Below are 22,860 nucleotides of genomic sequence, written 5' to 3' on the forward strand. Positions count from 1 at the left end.
TGGATGGGTGGATGGATGGATGGATAGGTAGGTAAATGGAGAGGCAGGTAGAGGGATGGATGGGGAATGGATGGGGGGATGGGTGGACAGGCAGACATATAAACAACCAAAGTTCCCTTCTACCCTTCACTTCACCTGGAAGTGGATACACAGACTGGCTGTGCCAGTTCTGTAGATCTGTCCACCCAGAGTAGACCATCAGGGAAGCTCTTTGGAAAACTTACCATTTCTGCAGGAGAGTTGGGAGTGAGGTAGAATTCCTTTAAGTGCAGAAAGAAGCCTTCCAGTTGTCCAATCAGCAGGAGTAAGATGACTCCATCTGCGAACTACAGAGGAAAGGACTGGAGGCTCTCACCTGGGAGACGCTGGATCCAGGCAGCCTGTGGGAGCCTATTCGGCCTTTTACAGGCTGTGTGGCCCTAAGAAAGTCACGCAACCTCTCTGAGCCTCGGGTTCCTTTTTGAGAAATGGGAAAGACATTCCCAACCCCACGGTGTTGCTGTAAATAGTGGGTACCAAGCACTTTAGACTGCCTGGTACATAGCCCATACTTAATAATAAGCCATTTCTAAACTCGCTGTGGAATAGCCTCATATCATTTTTTAAACAACATGCTGCTCCGTGAGCTACAGAAACACAGCCGGAAATAGAGTTAAGTATAACATCACCCATCAGGAAAAGGCAGACAACCTCACACCGGCTCACTGTGCCGCCGCCACGTTAATATTTGTGTCTGTCCTGTCTGTGTGTTCAGAGATGAAACTGTCGTCCCTGCCACCTGCATATCATATGCTGATATAATCCTATTGAATCTCTTCAAAGATACAAAACACAAGATGGATATTGGCGGAAACCAACATTCAAAGTCCTTAATGGAATTTCCTCATATTAAATCTGTCCCAATGTTATTAGTTTGGGCCTGAAATCTTTTCTGCTGATGTTCTTTGGTAATGCAACCGGAACACCAGAGCCTTCAGTATCCTCTCTTATTGAATAGTCTCTAAATGCTCCCTTCGCACGCACCGTTATCCTCCAAAAGCCATTGTATCAGCAAGGGAGAGACAAAGATGAAACCGGTGGAACATAAACCTAAGAGACGGTCCTGTTTATACCCACATGAAATGTAACAGAACTACAAACTATCGTTTATTGCATGTCTGCAGCATGTCAGGTAATATACTAAACACCACCTCATGTATCACTCACAATTCTATGAGATTGATATCCTTACCCATTTCATAAGAAGAGGAGCCTGAGGTTCGGAGAAGTCCAGTAACTTACTCAAGGTCACACAGCTAAAGTGGAGCATGTGTCCTTGGGGCCCTGGGGTCATAAGTGGCAAAGGCAGGATGGAAACGTGGTCACCCGGCTTCAGAGTCTGGTATTTCTACCCTGCCATGTTGCCACCATATCACACACAAACTTCTCCTGTGGCCATCATGTGAGGTGGGTATAAGCACAGACTCTGCCACCAGCTGCCTGGGTTCAAATCCCAGGTCTACCATATATCCTGTGTGACCCTGGACAAGTTAATTAACCTCTCTGGGCCTTAACATCTTCATCTATAAAATGGGGCAGCCATCAGTTCCCACCGCACGAGTTGTTGGGAGGGTTCCATGAGTTCATGTGTGGAAAGCACTTTGCTCAGGGCCTGGCACATAGTGGGGGCTTTACTGGCTTTAGCCGCTAGGCATGGGAGCACATCAGCCCCACCCCTGCCTGGCCACTGCCCACTCGGAGTGTGTCTGAGGGGTCAGCAGCTCCAACTGAGACCTTCACAAGCCATTTGGTCCAGCACGTGGCACAACCCAGGTGGCCTGACACCCGCGGCGCCACATCCACTTGAGGCCGCCAATGTCCGGCAGGCCCCGGGCTGGCAGTGAGCTGCCCTGCTCCTGTGCCCTCCCGTGCCCATGCTGAGGGAACACCAGGGGGGCACGGCAGCCAACCGCGCAATGCTGACCCCTCAGTTCCTGCCCCTGCCCCGGGGACAGTTCGCTTTGAGTCCGCCGTGGTGGGCCGAGCTCCTCGGCCGCACGTGAGGGACACGGAGCCCGCGGGGGCGGGGCTGCGCCGTCACCCGCTCCTGGCGCCCCACACAAACGGATCAGCACTGTCTGGCCAAACACAGCGCACGGGGCGGGCTCGCGCGCTTTTGGTCTTGGTGTCCGATGGTCTGAGATTAATTATGAAAACAAGCGCAACGGTGGAAAACAGCAAGAGCCGAAACGACTCCAGTTTTGTAAACTGCGCCACGGTCCCTGCCGCGCAGGGTCCCCGTGTACCTGGGGACAATGCTGCCTGCCAGCCACACCCGCGCTGGGGAGGAGGACCCCAAGGCTCCAGGAGATGGCGTGACCCCCAGACCACACAGCGGGGTCCCTCTTTCCTCCCTGCACCAAGAGCCCCTTCCTTGCCTGGGGGCCCCACAGCTGAGTCCCTACCTGCGTGTCCAGGTTCTGCACAGACAGGCCCAGGGAGTCCAGCTGCTGGTTGACAAAGGTCACGATGGCCTAGCCAAAAACAAGGGCCCCAGGCCCAGGGTCTCGGCTTTGTGACCTTCCCACCTGGGGTGACAGAAAGCACCCCCCACCAGCCGCTGTGGAGCAAGGGCCGTTTCCCTCCCGCGCCGCCCGAGCTGCGACGACCCCTACCTCTTTCACCGCGTGCACTTTCTCCGGAGCCAGCTTAAACAATTCATCAAAGACGTCCTCTGCAGACACAGATCCAATAAACACCTCGTTACGACGCTATTATCCCTACCAGACAGGGAACGCTTTTCACAAAAGTTTCTCAGCATAACCAGCGCGAAGGGAGCTGTAGTTTAGATCACGGTTCTTGAATAAAACGGGCCTGGATGTCAGTCACTGCTCCCCGGCTGTGTGGCCCGGGGGCAGTCACCTCCCCTCTCTGTGCCTCAGTTTCCTCATCTATAGGGTATGGTTGGCAACATAGAGCAAACGTGATAGCAGGTGACACACACACTTGGCACAGTGCCTGGGCGCACGGTAGGACTTTGGGAGATGCTCGTGCCTTCCGCAGCGGACGCCCGGCACCGTGCTCGCCCGGCCGCACCCTCCTCTGGGCGCTGGCCGTCCCCACCCAGGGCCCTCCAGGGGCTGCCACGGGCGGTTGGCCAGGGGCTGGCTGGGGCTGATGTGGGTCCAGTGTCCTCCCCGGGTTCTCGACTGGCAGAGGGAGGAGGGCAGGCCCTCCCACGAGCCCAAAAGGCCAGCTCCCTCGGCCACTGAGTCGCTCCCTCCATGCCTGGGAACGGCGGCTCGGGCCCCCGGGCCAGCCTCAGGTGCCCCTTGGCATACAAGCTGGGTTCCTGCCATTTGCAGCTGACATCCTTCCCGTGGGGACACTGGCCCTCGGGCACTGACTACCCAGACTGAGTTTACTGCGGCTTCTGCCACTCGGCAGCTGTGTGACTCTGAGCAAGTCACATCATGTCTCTGTGCCCCAGTTCCCTCATTTGTGAAGGGGGAGTCTCACGTGAAGATAGCATCGTCACGTTCAAATGCCTCAGAACCCACGAAACACGGTGGGAACACCACCGGTCCCTTCCAGACCTCTCGGTGTGCGTTCAGGGAAACGGTGTCACTGAAAGGGCCAGGCAGCGAGAGGCAGATTCGTGCTCAGGAGACGCCCTGCTCTGTATCCCTGCCCCCCGGGTGACACCATCAGCATGCTGCCCTCTGTCCAAAACTCTGCTCCCTGGGCCACCCCCATGTCAAGCCGCCCCTCCCCCCACAGACACAGACCCCGCCAGCGCTCCCCATTCAGCCCCCCTCGGCCCCCACTCTCAGAAGCTCCTCACAGGTCATTATTTCTGCCTCTGCGGGGGGCGTGTTCCTTAGAGTCCTCTGCCACGGTCCGTGTCCAAGTGGGGAGGGTGCAGGGAGGGAAAATGGTGGTAGGAAGGGTGGGTGGTGGATGGACGGAAGGACGATGCATAAACAGACAGGGGGATGAACTGGCCAGGCCGCCTGACTGAGGGACGGATGAATGAAAGAAATAGCAGCCGGTCAATCGATCGATTGGCAGACGGCTCTGGCGCAAGAGCAGAAGCCACGTTACTGACCACGCGCTCCTGGGCGTTCGCTGAGTGCTGAACACGTTCACGAACTACCTCCTTCAACCCTCACCACCCCTTTAAACGGTGGGTGCCATAGTTAACCCATTTTACAGACGAGGAAACTGAGGCACAGACAGGTGAAGACACTTGCCCTAATGAGCGGGGGGATTCGTGTTGGAACCCAGGCCACCCGGCTGCAGAGCCCACTCACTCAGCGGACGCCCCCGTGACTGCCCACAGGGACAGCACCGTGAGGAGGAGCCAGCCCCGCGGACACACAGACAGACAGACAGAAGCAGGGACAGGTGCACAGGAGTAAGGCTTGAGGTGCAAGTAGCAGCCCACGAGGGAGACAAGAGGACATCCATCATTCTGTGTCTGCGATGACACGTGTCGGACAGGAGATCTCCTTACGTGACAAAAGTACTCACCTGAAGGCTGGTCCTTGTCTGTGCTGAAGGGGACATTGCAGAGGGGAAAAAGCAAACACATGGTTAAAAAGTCGGCAGACCTATAATCTGTTACTACTACAAGCCTCGGTGCAGCGAGGGTGCGGAGAAACCGGGGTGCTCGTGGTCTCCCTGGCAGCTCCGGGGGAGGGCGTGGTGGAAAGAAACGTGCAAAAGGCGGTCCGTACCCTTGCCCTGAGGCTTCCACACCTCGAACACTTGGCTTTTACTGTGTCTGTGGGCACTGTTCCGTCTCGAGGAGGGCGTAGCACTCAGACAGCAAAGGGCACGAATGCTCAGTGCGCAGCTTGCGCAGCTGTACACGTACACACAGCTGTGCGACCACCACCCGCCCCGACGCAGAGCCTCCCAGCACCCCGTGTGCCCTCTCGTTTCCTACCCGCCCCTGTGTCTCCCCACAGATGCCGCTGCTGTGGTTTCTCTTGCCAGAGATTGGATTTGCCCGTCCTGCAAGTTTGTGTAAGCGAAACCATACGGCATATACTCTTTCGTCCTGGCTTCTCTCACCCGTTTTTATTCTCTCTGAAAGTTTTTCCTTTGATTTTTTGTTAAATGTTTAGCCCTACCTGTGCCCCACGGAAGCGAAGTTCTCTGGGTCCAGGGGGGCAACACCCCTGACCACGGCCCTCAGAGGGGGAGTGGGCCACGTGGGCAGAGACCAGGATCGACCCAGGGCTCAGCACAAAGGCCACCACTGCCAGGAGGGACAGACACCCTGCGCTGTTCCTGTGGACCCAGTCGAGCCTTCAGGGGACGGCAGCCCCCTCGACACCTTGGCTGGGACCCTCAAGAGACTGTGAGCCACGACCACCCAGCCAAGCTGCTCCTGAATCCCCGACCCACAGAAACGTCAAGGACAATAAACGTTCACTGTTGTTTTAAGCTGTGAATTTCGGGGAAACTCGTTACACAGTAATCAATAACTAATATTAATATGAGAAGTCAGAAAACCCTCGACACCACCTGGCAGCTGCCACATCACTGGGCTGACACCCAACAGCCGTTCACCCAGCTGCACCCTGACCAGTGCGGGCGGACGAGCCACGAGCCCGCGCGGCCCCCAGGCAACCCTCTCGAGGCCCCGCCTGTTCCCTGCGGCGCTCGGACGGGGCGCTCTGAGAGCTCTCGTGCCAGCCTTGGATTCCTGCACAGAATCCTAGAACCATCAGTGTCGGACCATATTTGACCTAAGTCTCAGTTAACAGAGAAAGAAACTGAGGCCCAGGGCCACTCGGGCATCCAGAACCTCCAGTGTGGTGGGCCTGGCTTAGTGGACCTGACCGTCGGGCAGGAGGGCGCTTGGACCGAGAGCGGGAAGCACATCCTGACTTCAACGGGAGGAGGGAGAGAGCCCGGCAGGAGGAGTTTAAAAGCAGGGAAGGGAGGAAGCGGCAGGGCAAATGCGCCCTGTGTGGGCTGGCGGGGCTGGGACAGCAGGGGCGTAGGGACCACCGTGTGAGGGAGCCGGGGGAGGACGAGGGAGGCTCTTCAAAGTGTTTTCCTACAAGGTCCGGATGCCCCTGAGGCCTGCGTCTCCCAGCCTCCTCCGCCCGGCTCCTCAGTCGCAGCACCGGCAGTCACGGTGTCCTGGGTCTGAATCCTGGGACCCAACACCCAGCCGTGCGACCTGGGCACGCCCTGCCTGCTCTGGGCTTCCGTAAGCTGCTGAGAACCGACCTCGCCGGGCTGGACTCCGTGAGGGCTCAAACACTCAGCCCCGCGCCCTGCGCACAGTCGGTCTTCGGTACAAGTCAGACAAGGGAGGGGAACCCACAAACGTCCTGCCAGTGGCCTCCTCCCAACCCATCCAGAAAGCTGCCTGGACAAGACAGAGCCGGGCTGCCGCGGGCAATCTGGGTGACAGGCTGGGCAGGGCAGCCACGCCCTGGCTATGCACGGTTCTCTGCTGCTCCTGCCACTCTGCAAGGACGGGGGAGCATTCTGCCCACACCAGAGAAAAGACTTTATGATTCACTGGGCAGAACCTGCATCCCAAACCCAGGGGTCCCCACCCCAGAAAATGCAGCAGGGTGGCTCGGAGGGCGTCAGGCAGAGACGGGCAGGGTGGCAGCTGTGGGACAGAAGGGCTCCCGCGTGCTGCCGCAGGACTGAGGGGTCAGTGTGGCCCTCCCGGGGCTGAGAGGAGCCCGCAGAGTGTGGGGGCCCTTCCCACGGAGGTCAGGCAGATCTGCCCCACCCCCTGCCTGCACCCACCCTGCAAAACCCAGCCCAGCCCCAGCCCCAGCCATGGGCCTTGTCCCCGGTCACCTGCTCTCAGTGAGTTGTTCCAACAACTTCTCCGACTTTAGACCACTCTTGGTGCTCTAAGAAAGAACAAAGGAGAAGAAATCGAGTAATCCCAGGAAACTCTGGGACCCAAAGCAGCCCCGAGGGACCAATTTGCTCTGCCTCACCCTTGCCCGGGTGGCCTCCCAGGTGGCCCTCAGCCCTGTGGCCAGGCTTAGCTGTCCCTACCCGTGAGCCTGGAGCCCATGAGGGCGGGGATCGTGGCTGTCTCCTGGTGGGAGGGGCAGTGTCAACGAGCACAGCTGATATTACTGAGCGAATGAATGCGTGAATGAATGCAATCACCTGTGTGCACGTACGTGCACACAGCCACAAAGCTGCTCAGTAGAGAATTTTAATCAGTGGTTTTGAAAACAGCAGAAATGCCTTAGGGTTTGGCTGGACGTGGCTTATTCTGTTGGGGCAGGTCAAAGGCAGGCCCTGGGGCGTGGACGCCGGCACACCGGGGACCCGGAGCCTGGGGGAGCAGTGCTGGGAAGCAGGAGCAGGTGGGTCCCCTGCTGTGGGCTCAGCGTCTGGCAGACAGAGGACCTAGGCCCCCGGGGCATCAGCCACAGCACAGCAGCACACGGGCTCGAGCGCGTCCCGGGCAGAGACATCCCAGAAGGCCCCTGAGAGAGGACGGGGCCCAGCACAACCGTCAGCGCTGTAGCTCGAGGACAGTGCTTTGGACTCAATGGTGCGAAGGCTCCTGAACAGCCATGAACAGATGGCCCCGTGTGGCCCACGTGTCCCGGCTTGCCACCAGCCTCTGCCCAGGCAGATGGCATCTGCTGAGGCCACGGTGCAGCTAGGCCTCTGCAGCCCGTCCCCAGCTCCAGCCAGTGCCCCACCGCCATCCCAGCGGGACCTGCCATTTCTCACGGCTCCCTGAAGCTCAGCCGGGTCAGCCCCTGCCACAGGAAGCACCCCCACCGCTGGGGGCAGCAGTGTGGCCCCAAGATGCTCGGCCGCCCCATGCATATATACCGGGGCTGGCATTACCTCGATGGTGATGACCTCCACCTGGACGCCGGTCGGGAGGGGCAGGTTGGGCTGGAAGCGCTTGGCCAGGGCCACCAGAAGGTGCAGGGTGGCCAGCAGGTCCTTGCTGAAGATGGCTGGGAGGGGAGAAGAGCGCTGGTAAGAGCCGAGGGGGCTGACTCCGGCCGCTGAGTGGGGGCTCCGCACCATGAGAACAGCCCCCTGCAGACTACGCTTCCCCAGCTACCTGGAGATGCATATTCAGAGCCCTAAAAATAGCCACACTTGGCCTGGGTCATCCCACTTCTGGGAACACAGCCCAAGGGTACCACCCACCTTGCAGACGGGGCTTCAGACACGAAGACGCTCACGGCAGCGCCATTGGGTGGGTGTCCCAGGGCAGGGCGCTGGGTGAGGCATCGTTAGATTTAAGCTGAATGGACTCAACTCAGGGCCAACACTGGAAACGTCGGCTCCTGAATGTGAGACTTCAACCGTGGATGCGGGGGCACGAGGCCTGGGCTGGAAGCCGGCTCCGTTACACCAGCCCCGCCCGCCTCGAAGAAGCCACCTAGCTCCTGCCAGCCCAGTTCCCTCACCTGGCACACGGGGGTGTAAACCGAATGGAAGGGAGTCTACACCAGACTGCTAATGGGGTGGGAGGGGACGGCGAGGTGCTCTGCACACTCCCAGTTTTGCACCAGCTGGCACTGTGGGTGTCATTTCCATGGATTAGTGAAAGGGACAGTTAACGCCCATCTGACAGGGCTGGCAGGCGCGTCATGGCACTTGGAACCCAGGAGAGGCTATCACCTCGGCAAGGCTGTCGCCCGGGGTTGCAGTGAGACCCTCGGGGTACAGACTGCTGGGCTGTCCGCTCCTCCACCAGATCCTGGCCTCCCCTGCTCTTGGCTCCTGGAGGCTTCTCCTCCCCTCCGGCCCCCAGGATGTGGCCCCGCCTGGGCGGAGGATGGGCACCTTCTGGGTAGGTGAGGAGCCACGGAGCAGAAGGACCAGGGCTGCCCGACCCTCCCGGTGCCCAGCTGGCGCCCCACGTACTGTCCACGCTCCACTTGGCCTGCGGCTCCTGCAGCTGCAGACTCCGGTTCACGGCCTCCAGCACCACCTCGAGCTTGTGCCTCTGGCTGGCGGCGGTCAAGGCGATGTCCTGTGCTTCCAGCTTGAGTGCTGCCAGCTTCTCTGCGGGCCGGAGAGGGCGTTGAGGGCCCCAGGGCAGGGCACCTCAGGGACCCTCCAGGAGGCTGAGCCAGTGCTTCAGACAGCGAGAGCCTGGGAACACATTCCTGGCGCCTGGCCCCGGCCACCCCCACAGCAGCAAGCAGACGTGCCCACCGCCCCCTGGAACACCCCCACCCACACACGAAACGGGATCGATGGGCATGCAGGCCGGGCGACATGAGCAAGCCACAGCCCTCAGAGCTGGCTGAGCCGGCCCGGCTGAGCTAGACCACCCCTGTGCCCAGCCCTTGGCCTTCTGCACAGCCGTGTCCGCTCATCTCTGCAGGGAGCGTGGCTCAGTGGGGAAGGCCCGCATTCCTGGGCTCGTATCCTAACTCCCCTGCTGTCTTGGCTGAGAGACCTTGCACAAGTCACTAGGCCTTTCCGAGCCTCAGTTTCCTCGTCGTGAAATGGGCTCAGCGCCAGCGCAGCGCTGTTCCGAGGAGGAGCTGCACCTGCTACCTGGGAAGTGCCGGGCGCGTCAGCCAGGCTCCCGGGATCGCCGGGCAGCCCGTCTACAAAGAGCTCAGCAACGCCAAGCCTGCCCCCGGCTGGGTGCCGAGGACACGGAACTGGGCCCATCCCTGCCCTCCCGGGCCACGGTTCTGTGCGGGAGGCACTCACACAGATGAAACCTGACCACACAATGGCCAAGGGAGAGGGTGACTCCGGGGCTGCGGGGAAGACCGACCATGGGCCGGGAGGTGGCCCTGAGAGTGAGCAGCCCCTTCGAAGCCCCCGGAGCTTACAAGACTGAGGCAGGAGCACCCCAGGCAGGACCCAGCCCTGCCTCAGCTTCCTCGCCAGCAGCCAGGGGCAGCCTGAGGGCGGGGACGGTGGGTTTCTCTATCTCCCGGAGCCTAGAAACGGCAGGCACTGAGTGAATAGGAGGCAGTGGGTTGGGGGGAGGCCCACCTAGAAAGTGAGACAGGCGACCCTGAACCTGGGCTGTTGTGAAGCCAGGAGGGGTCAGGCTGGGGCAACGGGGCCAGGCAGCCCCCGAGCAGCCGCTTACGGAACAGGTGGTGCAGGATGAGCCCGTCGAACATGTCCTCCTCCAGGCTGCGGACCACGATGTGCTCGGGGAGGAGGGTGGCATTGATCCACTCCATCAGCACCTGCAGGCCCCAAGAGATAGCTGACTGGGGTTGGGGGGCACTTCTCTCCCGGCCCCCACTTGGCTCGGCTCTGTCCTCACCTGGAACACCCTCCTCTCCACTGCCAACTCCTACCCATCCTTCAAGGCCTGGCCAAACGCCACCTCCTCTGGGAAGCCCTCCCTGATCTGCCAGGCTGAGCTGGGGCCTATTCTGGGCTCCCGCAGATCCCCTGCTTCTGTCCATCACAAGCCTGAGCTCTGTGGGGCTGTCGTTATTACATGTGAAAGTGGGGTGCTACTGAACAAAGACCTACAAATGCGGAAGTGGCTGTGGCATTGGGGGGCAGAAAGACTCAGAAATGGAGGCTTGATGGAAAAGCCGAGATGGCCTTGCAGGGGTGGCTGGTAGAAATACGGATGTCCAAGGTGCTCCTGGCAGGTCTCAGGAGGAAGTGGGGGCATGTTACCGGAGCACAGAGGACAGAGGTGGGACGCAGTGATGTGTCCACAGGTCAGGGAGCCAGGGTCCGGCAGCCCCCAGAGCTGGGAGAGGCGCAGGACGGGCTCTTCCTCCAGAGCACGGTGGAACCGAACCTGCCAACGCCTTGGCTGAGGGCCCCTGGCCTCCAGGACCATGAGGCACATGTTTCTGTTGGCCTCAGCCACCCAGCGTGCAGTCGCCTGTGGCGCCAGCCCTAGAATGCTCGCGTGGGGCTGCTGGCGCCCCGCCCCACACCCAGGTGTTGCCACGGTGGTGCCCCCAGCCCGCTCCCCCTGCGGCTCTGCCGGCCTGTCCCACCCCGCTGGCGCTCAACAGGCCAGAGTCCTGGGGATTAAGGCTCCACCGCTGTCAGCAGGTGGTGTGCAAATACCCTAGCTCCTTGTCCCCTGGGCACGGGTCCCCAGCAGGCCACAACCAGCTCAGTCACCCCCTGTGCTGGCCCCTTCCCTCCCTTGTCTCCTGGGATCACCTCCTGGCTCAGCTACTCACACTCGAACCCTCATCTCAGGAGCAGTCTGGGAGGAACCCAAACTGAGGTGGCGTGTCAACACCCACAAGTTTCCCAGGAGGCACTGGGTGGTTCTTCCCTGTGTCCCCAGGGCGTGGCACAGGGTTGGGCCAGGCATGGGGATGGGGATGGGGATGGGGATGGGGATGGAAAGAGTGAGGGATTGGGAAGGAGAATAGAAAACGGCCCACAAATCCTCTGGGTATGGAAGATGATGTAGGCCAGGAGGCCTCCCTGGAGGAGGCAACAGAGAGGCCACATGGAGACTACAGAAGTAGGGCTGAGGGAAGGAGGCCCCAAACCCACCTATGCCCAGCTGGCCCAGCGGCCACAGCAGCAGGCCCATGACCAAGGAGAGAACCAAGCTGCCCTTACCAGCTCTCCATCACCACGGCAACCAGGCAGGCAAAGGGGCCGACAGCCTGGGTCAAACCCCACCTCTGTCCCCGGACAGCTGTGGGCCTGCACAGGACAGGTCACCTCTCTAACCTCACTGTCCCCTCCCAGGGACACAGATCCCCTCAGGTCCCAGGAGGCTGCCAGGATGGTGCATGAAGGCACACAGTCAGTGCTCAATAAACGCTCGTTCATGCAGCCATTCAACAGGCCTTTCGGGACCTGGTGGGGGGGGTGTCGCCCGCCAGCCTGTGGTCCAGAGTGGGGGTGGCAGAGGCCGGTGCCGGGTCTGCCCGCAAAGCTGTCTCCAGAGGAGCCGGAGCTGCGGAGGGCGGCCGTACCTTCTGCAGCTCTTCGAATTTGGGGTCCTTCCGGGAAGTGGGTGGCAGGTATTTCTTCTTTCCTCCTGGAAGCAGAGCGGGCACGTGGGGACCCTACAGGACGCTCGGCAGCTCCCCCCGCAGGTCACCCCCAGGGCCCAGCCCCTGGCCCCGCGGGGAGCTGGGTCCTGCCTCTTCACTCAAACGCCCTTCCCTCGCCGCCCTCAGGAGCGCCAGCTCAGCCCCACGCGCTGCAAGGCCGGTATTTTGAGACGTGCTTAAACTCAAATTATTTCTTAATTCTCTGAAATGCAAACTTAACTGGGTGTCGTGTATTGTATCTGGCAACCCTGCCCACTTACGTAAAATGAAACCAGGGGACAGAGAGGCCGATGACGGGCCCGGGCCCACCAGGCTGTAAGGGACAGATGTGGGACCTGCCCCAAGTCTGCCTGCCCCCGCGTGGGTGAGACCCGGCTCGCCCTCCGAGGCCCAGCAGCTCCCCTTCCCCGAGGCCTTGGTCAGGAGCTTCCCACGTTTTGGACTCACGGAACCCACAAAATGTCAGGGCCAAGAGGGACCTCTGCGATCAGCTAGTCACCTGGGGGAAACTGAGTCAGCAGTGGGGACTGCCTGGCCTACGTTGACCAAAATGCGTCACCTCTCGTGTGACCCAAGTGGGGGCTTTTCCTAGACGTGCTGAAAGCCTTCGAGGACTCCCCAGCCCTGTGTCTTTTGAAAAGACAGAAGGCAGGAGAGCCGTGCGCTAATACGCCTCACGGGACAGGCACTCAACGAACACTTGGGAGTGTGCGGAGGGGGCAAAGGAATAAACGAGCAAACGGACGACTACAGCGCCTCCCCTTCCCGGAGCAGACTTCTTGCCGCTCAGAATTATCCCGTGTCCGGCTTTGCTTGCCAGAACTATGGGTATCTCTAAGTCAACTGTAGAACAAAAAATAAGGTCTTTTTGAATAACGAAGTCCTGCCACCCCAGCTCTGCACTATCCCCAGGATGCTTTCCAGTCTCGACGGTTTGCAAACACCAGACAGTGAGGACGTCAGCTGGGAGACTCGGCATGAAGCCCAGCCCCCCTGGGGTCCTCACCGTGCTCCGGGGCCCTCTTGGTGCCGGGATTCTTGTTCCACGACGCCTGCTTTAAGAGGCGGAATTCACAGGATCTAGAAAGTTGCGTTCTGCCCTTTTCCCTTAAATGCTTCACACATTTTCTCCGTCATCACGGTCTGCGCTAATGGCCGCATAAACCTAGTGCGTCCACCTGAAGCTCTTCCCCACTGGCACCTGCGGGCCGCGCCTGCTGTACTGTTGTTTGTCCCTTTTAGAGCACAGGGCGAGGGTGACAGTTCTGGGTGCCTGCTGCGTCCTCCTTTCGAACCCTCTCCTAGGAGGGAAATTTGGGGGCAGTGGTCGCAAAGTCCCCAAACGGCTCATGAAGGGTGACCCACCGCACTGAGTTGCTCTGACCCCAGGCCCCCCCCGCTGTTTAGAGCCCCCCTCGTGAGAGGGGAGCAGACCAGTAGCCCCACGTCCCGCGAGGCGTCAGATCCTGCGCGGGGGGCGTAGAACCTGCGTGCTAGGCTGTCCTTGGGTTCAGGAAGCAGCTGCAATACTTACTAACAGAGTGGCCCGCTACTCTGGCTTGTTACTCCCTGTGCCTCAGTTTCCTCGTCTGTAAACAGGAGGCCATGACGCCCACCCTCAGGAATACGTAAGTGCTTAGCGCGGGGCCAGCACAGAGCAGGCTCACGGCAGTCAGCACTATCATCACGGTCGACATCGTACCCAGCCTGGAGGTGTGAGGCCATGGGGGGTGACCCCGCAGACGGTTCCAGGAGCAGGAGGTGGGGCGAGCAGAGCGCGGAAGGCAGAGGCCGGGGAGCAGGACGGGGGGACACCTCGGAAGCAGAGCACGTTCCCAGGCACAGCCAGGCTCGCTCTGGCCGTGCAGACCCTCCCCCTCCGCCCTGGCCCGGCCCTCAGGCCCGCGTGGCACAGCACCTTGCGGGAGCTCCTCCTCCACTGGCAGGTCCACCGCCCTCGGGAGCTGCAGCAGGTGGTAGAGGGCCTCCGGCTCCATCGTCTCCCACGCCTGCCCTGGAGGATGCGGGGACAGAGAAGCCCTAACCTCACTCCGTGCTCATCGTCTCCTCTAAACGGGAGGCTCAGAACAGACGGGGAGCTCGGCTCCGTGGACCAGTCACTGCACCGGCCCAGGCCGGGGACAGGGCCCCTGGCGAGAAGGGGCCTGGAGCCAAACCTCCCGGGCTGGGGGCACAGCCCAAGACGGGGGACTTGGCGGGGACCTGGTCCTCCCTTGGTCACGGGCAGAGTGGCCTGCCCACTGCCCTCCCGCAGCGCCCGCACGGGAGCCCCCACCTCTGCGGTCAGGACAGAGAGGGGTGCAGCCCGCTCCCCAGAGCTTGAGGGGTCGAGCTCGAGGGGGACTCCCAGGCTGGCCTGCAGAGGCTGGTTGAGGTGAACACGTGGACGGAAGACATCACGACACCCCCAGACCCTGAGCAGAAACCGGCCATCCCCTCCAGCCCGGGAGCCCGAGACGGACCAACACAGAGCAGGCGCGGCCAGCCTCTGAGTGAGCGAACCGGGGGAGGGCCTGCCGACGCCACCAGACGTGTCCCCACTCCACGGAGACGTGGTTCCCGGGGGCGGCCTGGCCCCCAATCCTGAGTGAGGGTCTCTGTAGTGGGACCATCATCCCAACCTCTGGCTGCGCAGGAAGGGCCAGCGCTTACAGAGGGTGCCCTCACCGCCTGGCTGTCGTGATGGGCTGAGGCCCACGCCTGGAAGGGGGCAGACCCAGAGGCCAGCCCAGCCCCCTTCCTGTTCCCGCGGCCACTTCCGCTCCGGCGAAGGCTTCGCGGCTCAGCGGGCAGCTTTGGCCCTCCCTCGCTCTCTCCAGCCCCGGGTGTCCCCAGATTGACAAACTCACTCAGACAACAGGTGGGGAGGCCGCAGCAGAATCTGGTGGTCAAAGCAAGGAGATGGGGAAGCCGTGCAAGATGGGGGCGTTCACAGGGCCAGAGCCACCCCCGTCAGACCGGCAGCCAGCCTGGGGGAGGACAAGGGTTCCAGGACGCCCAGAAGCATGGACAGGGAGAACACAGCCACCAGGACTGACTCCCGGCCCTCAATCCCCAAGCTTCCTGCTGGACACCAGGACTCCGGCTTGAGGACCAGGGCTGGAGAAGGGGAAAGAGCCCCGCCTGGGGTTAGGAGGCCTGGGTTCCAGCCTGGCTCCTCCTCACTCTGGCTGTGTGACTTTGGGCAAACCCCCTGCCCTCTCTGGTCCTGATGTACCTTTACAAGGAGGGCCTGGATTCAATGCTGGCCAAAGGCAGTCGAGCAGACACAGACCGGGAAGCCACCTCTAGGGACAACCAGCACTGGGCAAGTCCCCCCTGCCCCAGGGCCTCAGTTTCTGCAGCTGAGGAAGGAGGACTAGCCCTTCTCCCCCAGCATGGCTGACGCTCAGGGGAGGGTGTGGGATGGAAGCGGAACTGTTCACGGGCTACCACGAGAGCTACCGCGGGGCTCTTGTGCCCGTGGGGACCTCGACAACTCCTCCGTAAAATGCGGAGGGAGGACCAAGCCGCCTGTAAGCGGGGTGGCGGGAGGGGCCCCAGGGGCCCAGGGGCCCACTTTTACCAACTCCCTCCCTGTGCGGCCTCAGCGGAGACTCTGGGGTCATCTCCACATGGCGCCTGGGACCCTCCCTCTGTGCCCCCTGGCGCCCAAGCATGGTGGGCAGGCAGAACCTCCCAGCAGGTGCAGACTCACCTGGGCCCAGGTGCAGGGGGACTCACCTGGCTGCTTTCTCCACGCAGGAGACGAAGGCCTCCGAGCCCCGCTGGTGGTCCCTGGGGCTCTGAATAAAAGCAGGTTCCGGGTTCCCTACGCCGCCTGGGGCCGGGCCGGCCAGGAGGCAGGGGCTCACTTCCTCCAGGCCTGCTCAGCCCTGCAGGCAGCTTCCTCCTCTCCGCGCAGCAGGGCCGGGGAGGAGGCCGCGGCCGCCGCAGACCTACCGGAAGGCTCTGCCCGAGCCCCGGCCACCGGCCACGCCTCAGGCGATTCGAACTTAGTATTTCTTATTTCTCTCCCGCCCCCACCTTCCCTCAAATAAGCCAGGTCCTCCCCAGCCTCCCTCTCTCTCCAAACGGCAGCTACCAGGGCCAGAGCCTGGGGACCAGCCGCCACATCCCAGCCACCAGCAAACCAGCAGCTCCGCCCGCGCATCCTCCCACCTCCAGCCCCGGCCAGCCCCCTCCCCGCCCGGACCACGCGGGAGCCTCCCGTCTGGGCTGCCACCTCCCGCGCCCGCCCCTCCACGAGCAGGCACAGCGTTCACTTAAAACCCACGTCCCACAGCTCTTAAAATCCAGTCTGCACAGCCCCGCCCACACGTCCCAACATATGTGACCTGCTGGCGCATCTCCGTCCTTGTCCCCTAACTTCTCCTCCCAGCCACGGTGACCACCCTCTGTCCTCTGAAAATGCCACGTGCCTTCCTGCTTCAGCGTCCTTCCCCAGCCTGGAAGCCCCTGCCCCAGCTTTTGACATGGCTGAGTCCTCATCCTTCACGTCAGCTCGAATGCCTCCTCCTCTGGGAAGCCCTCCCTAACTGCCTGCTCTATAGTAAGGCCTCCCTGCGATTCGTTACTACGGCCCCCGAGGTCTCCTTCACGGCACTTAAAGCTGTGATGCTGTGGGTTCGGCGAGTCGGTCAGCGGGTGTTCAATACCTGTCTCCCCATCAGACGTGGCCCACCTCTCACCCTCTGTTACCTGCCGTGCCTAGGACAGCGCCCGGCACAGAGTGGGCTCCATGAATGAGGAGCGACGGCCATTGTCGCCCAGGGCATCAGGAAGCCTTTCTGGAAGAGAAGTGGGCCTTGACGGCTGAGTAGGAGTTAGCGGTTGAAGAGGAGCGAGAACCTGGCACACGCGAAGGCCTAGAGGAGTTCGCGGAGAGATCCCAGCACGGTGGATGTCAGAGAGCACCTCAGACCCCAGCGGCCTCTCGAGCTTGAATCTTCACCATCCAGGCGGAAATTGAGTTTCCATAGCAACAGGTGACACGCTGGGCGACCAGGAAGCCGTCCACCCTTTCTCTCTGACAGATCAGGAGGGAAGCAGGGGCAAGGGGTGCGTGAGAGCAGGAAAGTCGGGTTGTTTATGAGAAGTTATGAAAACATCAAAGATTAGTAGTTACTAATGCTCATATTTATAGAGCCACTGATGATGAAACAAACACAATTTTAAGGGCTTTAATTTTGCTGGAACCCACCCTGTGAGGTAGGTGCAATTCTCATGCCCGTATTACAGAGAAAGAAACTGAGCCCGTGATTCCGCCATGCCCATGCCCCCACTGAGACTGGGCTTTGTGACAAAGCGGCAGAGAAGCAGCCGTGCTCAGGGCCTGTTTCGCTAGGGCAGCGTCGCAAGCTCAGCCTGGTTTCAGACCCGGTGGTTCTGGTGGTGGATTCTGAGCCCCGGATCACAGCCGAGCAGGGGCATCAGTGAGAGTCCCAGCAGCAGAGAGATGGCACCTTCCAATGCTGTAACTGCAGAGGGTTTAGTACAGGCACTATGGCGGCAGGGCTGAAGGCACCCAGAGGACTCGGTGCTGCACCCCCAGGCTAGCAACGTGTGGGAGCCGTTCCAGCTCCAAAGCCTCAGGGGCAAAGGAGCGGGTGCCAGAGCCCAGGAAGAGGGGCACTGGGTAGGAGCTGTGGCCTCTGGTGGGGACACAGCCAGAACGTGGCTACCCAGCAGAGGGGCACAGCGGAAGAGACCTCGGCCTTCCTCTCTCCCTCCTGCCAGGGCTTCCCCCTCACCACACCCAGCTGGGTGCCGGAGGCAGGAAGCTCACAGTTGAGTCGCAGAGGTCGGGACGGAGAGGACAGTGGGGCTGGGGAGTGAATAGATGAGCCCAGGAGTTACACTTCTGGAGCCAGCGGTCACTTAGCAGCTTCCCAGCCAGGGCGGCTCCTTCGCAGGCCGGCTCTGCAGGGTTATTCCAAGAGGACCTGCTGGAGGAGTCGCCCCCAGCCTTCCAACAGCTCGGGAATCCCATCATTGCCTGTATCAGATTCCTTTTCACTCCAAACAACTAAAGTGGTTCTAGTCGTCTGCGACCCGACCCTGATGAATATACGATCTGTTACCAGAAACCATCGCAGGCGACACATTTGCAAGGCCGGTAACCTGGGACTGGTTACTTGTTCTGGTTGATTTAAAGGCCGTGAGGACCTCGTAGCCATCAGAGAATGGAGTTCTGACAGATCCCCACCCATGAGGGCAAAATGATTACCTGCGATCGCTCAGAACTAAGTGCCTGTTAGATTCCCGGCTTTGGCAGACTGAGTTGTGGCTTCCAAGCCCAACACAAGCACGGCTTATCCAAGGACTGCGGGGGGAAGGCCGCTCTTCATCATCACACCGAAGGGTTTACAACAAGGAACGGCTTTAAATCCTCAGTGTAAGCTACGTTCAGAGTGCCAGGGAGGTGTGTGATAGACTTAGAAGAATCTCTTGTCTCCTAGGGCTGCAGGGCTGGTGCAGCTGGAAATCAGATGCAGGATCTAACCCTGTCGGGTGCGGAATCACAGCACAGACTCCACCCGAGCCTCGCCAAGCCACCTCTGTGAAAGGCGGGGCATCATTTAGGGGCAGAGAGGGACCCTAAGAATTGCAACAGTTAACATGCAGGTAAGTCCAAGCACCACGAGCCCAGTTAAGAATCCCTGCAGCACAGCAGCGGGGATAGAGGGAAGGAAATTATTGCAGCCATTTTTGCAGACAATGCACCACATTGGGCAGGGCAGCTGTAACAGGAAAGGGGCCAGAGCAACACAGAAAGGTCTCGCCACGGGGATGTCAGGCTCCCGGAGTCCTTGGGACTGAAACAGAGGGGCAGCCTCCAAAGGACCTGCTCAGTAAAAACCAGCGGAAGTCTAAGTCAGTTCGACACAGGGCTGAATTGGGGCACCATGACAGAGGGTCAAGCACCAAACCTGGTTCCAGACCTGGGACAGTTCACCGACCTCCCCCATTGACAACAGCTCCCATACTGGCTGTTCGTCTGGGAAGAGAAGACACTTGTCTCGGGAGAGGCCCAGTGGGTGTGTCCTGAGCACCCAGAGCCTAACAAAACAGTAAAAGCAAAAGCGAAGCCTCATTGACGGGGCGGAGACAGGTGGAACCTGGAAATTTTTATCAGTGGGATTCCAATCATAGCAGCTGCTCCAAAAGTGATTTCTTTACTGGAGCAAATCAGTAGAGCCCTTGATTCCCTGCGTACAGCTCTTGAGCCAGCAAGTGCGTTTTCTCTACCGAAACAAGCACAGAAGTTAAACATTCACCTGGTAGGGAGGGCAATACACTAGCATGCCTCCAGGCTACATGCATTCTCTGGCAGAGGACTTAACAATTAATTACCCGTATTTTCTCACTTGCTGTATTACATACACATACATATACATAAACATATACACACGCACACACACATGCACATGCATATACATACATACATGTATTTCTTGGGTTAATATTTTCCTGGTAATGCTTCTTGGTTTTTAATACACAAACCTAAAAATGTGTGTCTCGCTCAAGACAATGTGATTTTTTTGTCCAAAGTTTATATAGGAAACACCTAAATTACATTTACATCCCAGAAATCTCAATACGAGTTTTGTTAAACAACATTTTATTACATTTGCTTTCTTTTTCACTTTTACTGAGCCATATAAAGACGTTTGCAGGGATACACAAAATGTGGTATACGCATACAATGGAGTATCACTCAGCCTTTAAAAGGAAGGGCATTTTGACATACGTCCGACATGCACGAACCTCGAGGACATTATGCTAAGTGAAATAAGCTCATCACGAAAAGACAAACACTGCATGGTTCCACTCAGACGGATTCCAAAGTAGTCAAATTCACAGATAGAAGCAGAATGGCGGTTGCCAGATGCTGGGGGAGGGGAGAATGGGCCATTATTGTTTAATGGACAATAGAGATTTTCTCTTTTGCAAGATGAAAAGAGTTCTGGAGATTGTTTGTACAAAAATGTGAACGTACCTAATACTACTGAACTGTACTCTTAAAAATAGTTAAGATGGCAGATTTTATGGTATGTGTATTTTACCCAATTAAAATTTTTAAAAATTAATAAAATTAAATTGCAGAGATCATATTGCTTTATCTCTAAATACTTCAGAATGTATTGCCTAAAAACAAGGACATTCTCCTAACACAGGACCAATATGACACCCAAGAAAATGGGCATTGATGTAATATTTTCTAACATTTTATCCATATTCAAATTTCCCTGTGTTCAAAAAATATCTTTTGTAGCTGTATTTTTTTCTCCAAGATTCAATCAGGGATCACATATTACCTGTGACTGCATTTGGTTTATAAGTCTCATAAGAGCTCTTTAATCTAGAACAATCTTTCATGACATGAATGTTTGCCAGGTCAGCTGTCCCGTGGGATCCATCATCTCTGTCATTTCTCAGTCTGCTTCTACTGACTGATCTTTCTGCTGGTTGCAGGTCACACTTTTCTGCTTCTCTGTATGTGTAGGAATTTTTTATTCAATGCTAGACATTATTTTTTGTTGTTCGGCGCTGAATCTTGTTGCATTTCTTTAAAGTGTTAGAGTTTTTTCTGGCACAGTTAATCGTGGATTCCTTTGACTCTTTTGACGTTTGTTTACACTTGACCTCCTCAAACTCTGATCCGTCTCCTCGGTTCAGTGAGACCACCTGGCTCTGTCTGGGCCCCTCCCTCCAGCATAGCCCTGGGACTGTGTTGGGGGGGCGCAGGGGGCGGGGCTCAGCTCACTTGCTTCCCTTTTCTTAGGAATAACGAACCTGAACTACCCCTGGTCTAATGTCTGAAATAGCTGTTTCTAGTTATTTGTGGTGGAAAGGTAACTTCGGAAGCAAATATTCCTTCCTTATAAATATTTATTGACTACAGTTACATTTTTAGTATACAAACCTGATAAGCTCTACCTTAACTAAGCAATCAACATCATACAAAACAGGAGAAATGAACTGATGTCTCCTACTAATGGTGTGCTGAGAAGAACACATCACTTCTGCCAGAAACGCACAACCTGAATCTAATCATAAGGAAAATGCTAGGCCAATCCAAACTGACGGACGTTCTATAGAGGATAACTGGCTTGTGTTCTCCAAATTTGTTATGAAACATAAGGAAAGACTGAAGAACCACTTCAGACTACAGGAGGCCGGAGACATATGACAGCTGATTCCATCGATGCCCCATATTGCTGTATAAATGTCATTATTGGGACAACTGGAAAAATATAATTAAGGTCCGTAGATTAGATAACGCTATTGTATCAATGTTATTTCCTGACAATGACACTTGTACTGAGATTATGTAAGAGAATGTCTTAAAGGGGGTGTAATGCATGCAACTTACTCTCAAAGATTCAGGAAAGATATGTATCAATCAATAAATGTGTGTATAAAGAAATTATTATATTGAGAGAGAAAAAGAGGCAGAGAGGGAGATAAGATACAAAATAAGGAGGACAAAGCAAAAATGTTAACATTTATGAGTATCTGGGTAAACACAGAACTCTGTCCTATTCCTGCAACTTTTCAGAGTTTGGAATTATATAAAAATAAGATGTTAAAAGAAAAATGAAGTCCTCTTTTTCATCCTTGTTTAGTATCACTATAAATGCACGGATTTCTAAAAAATTCAATGTGTTACACTCCAGTATTCCTTTTGATGCTCAAATTATTGAAAGTATGGACACTCGTAGCTCCTATGTCCTTTCGACATGTCCCCATCATTCTTTGAGCACAGTCAGCCCCCCGTATCCTTGGGCTCCACATTTGTGGATTTAACTGACCGCAGATTGAAAATATTTGAAAAAAAACTGCACCTGTACCGAACATGTACAGAGTTTTTTTCTTACCATTATTCTCCAAACAATACACTGTAACAACTATTCACAAAGCATTTCCACTGTATCAGATAGTCTAAGTAACCTGGAGATGACCTAACATGCACGGAGGATGCGTGTAGGTTACAGGCAAGTACTGCTCCACTTTCTGTCAGGGACTTGAGCATCCGTGGTTTTGGTACCCACGGGGCTCCCGGATCCAAGCCCCAGACACCACGGACGACTGCACTTCCTTGCTTTGTGGCACGGTGTTTGAGGCTCACCTGGTCAATACATTGCAGGAATTAATTTTGGGGAAAAATCGAGAGCGAATACACCCGGGACACCAGAATCCTGGTAGACGTCTTGAAAAGCATGCCGGGTGTGCACCAAGGGCTGCGTGCCTGAATGTGCTGTGCACCTCAAAGGCGACGCGGCAGGTGCTGAGCCTGGGGTGACCACATCCCGGCCGACAGAAGTAGCCACACGGCCCACCCAAGGCCAAGAGGGCTGGGGAGCGGAAGGGTATGAGGGCTTGGCTCCCGCCCCTCGGCCTCAGGAGCCTTCCCGCCCACCTCCATCCAACACACGCCCGCCCGTTCTGCCTTCTGCCCAGACGTGCCCTGTCAGCACTTCCTGTTTGCTCCCTGCTCTGTCTGCCCGCCCCCACCCCCTCCAGGCCCTCACTCCCCGACATGTCCCCAGTGCCCAGCACGGCGCAGGGCACACAGCGGGCCCCGGGAAATACTTAATGAATGTTCTAGGTTCCTACTGCGTTGGGCTCCTGAGAATCCCCACACCCTGGGACTTTACTCCCCAGGGTACCGTCTAACCCTTGCAGTGATGATCACGATCTATCGAACCTGATCAAAGCCCCAAAGAGTGGGTCTCCACTTACAGTAAACCTGACCAAATCCGAGCTTCTCAACCACTTCCTCGCTGAGGGAACAGTAAGTTCCCTGTCCCTGCAGTCACCAGTGGCTCCTACCTGGGAAAGGGTT

General features: G+C 57.8%; 1 protein-coding gene across 1 annotated transcript in view; it reads right to left on the bottom strand.

Annotated features, from left to right (window-relative positions):
- Nucleotides 1-14,953, bottom strand: part of PARVG (parvin, gamma) — a 20,486-nt gene extending 5,533 nt beyond the window's left edge. Inside the window, exons 1-11 of the mRNA XM_012658386.1 lie at nt 14,858-14,953; nt 13,906-14,001; nt 11,907-11,971; nt 10,076-10,178; nt 8,881-9,021; nt 7,843-7,958; nt 6,820-6,875; nt 4,513-4,535; nt 2,655-2,713; nt 2,445-2,513; nt 225-326 (exon numbers count right to left, since the gene is read on the bottom strand). Of these exons, the coding sequence (XP_012513840.1) occupies nt 225-326; nt 2,445-2,513; nt 2,655-2,713; nt 4,513-4,535; nt 6,820-6,875; nt 7,843-7,958; nt 8,881-9,021; nt 10,076-10,178; nt 11,907-11,971; nt 13,906-13,984 (813 nt within the window). The 5' untranslated portion in view covers nt 13,985-14,001; nt 14,858-14,953. The remainder of the gene's footprint in view (nt 1-224; nt 327-2,444; nt 2,514-2,654; nt 2,714-4,512; nt 4,536-6,819; nt 6,876-7,842; nt 7,959-8,880; nt 9,022-10,075; nt 10,179-11,906; nt 11,972-13,905; nt 14,002-14,857) is intronic.
- Nucleotides 14,954-22,860: the final 7,907 nt, after the last annotated feature.

The sequence above is a fragment of the Propithecus coquereli genome, unplaced genomic scaffold, assembly GCF_000956105.1.
Source record: "Propithecus coquereli isolate 6110/MARCELLA unplaced genomic scaffold, Pcoq_1.0 Scaffold1168, whole genome shotgun sequence".
Lineage (NCBI taxonomy): Eukaryota > Metazoa > Chordata > Mammalia > Primates > Indriidae > Propithecus > Propithecus coquereli.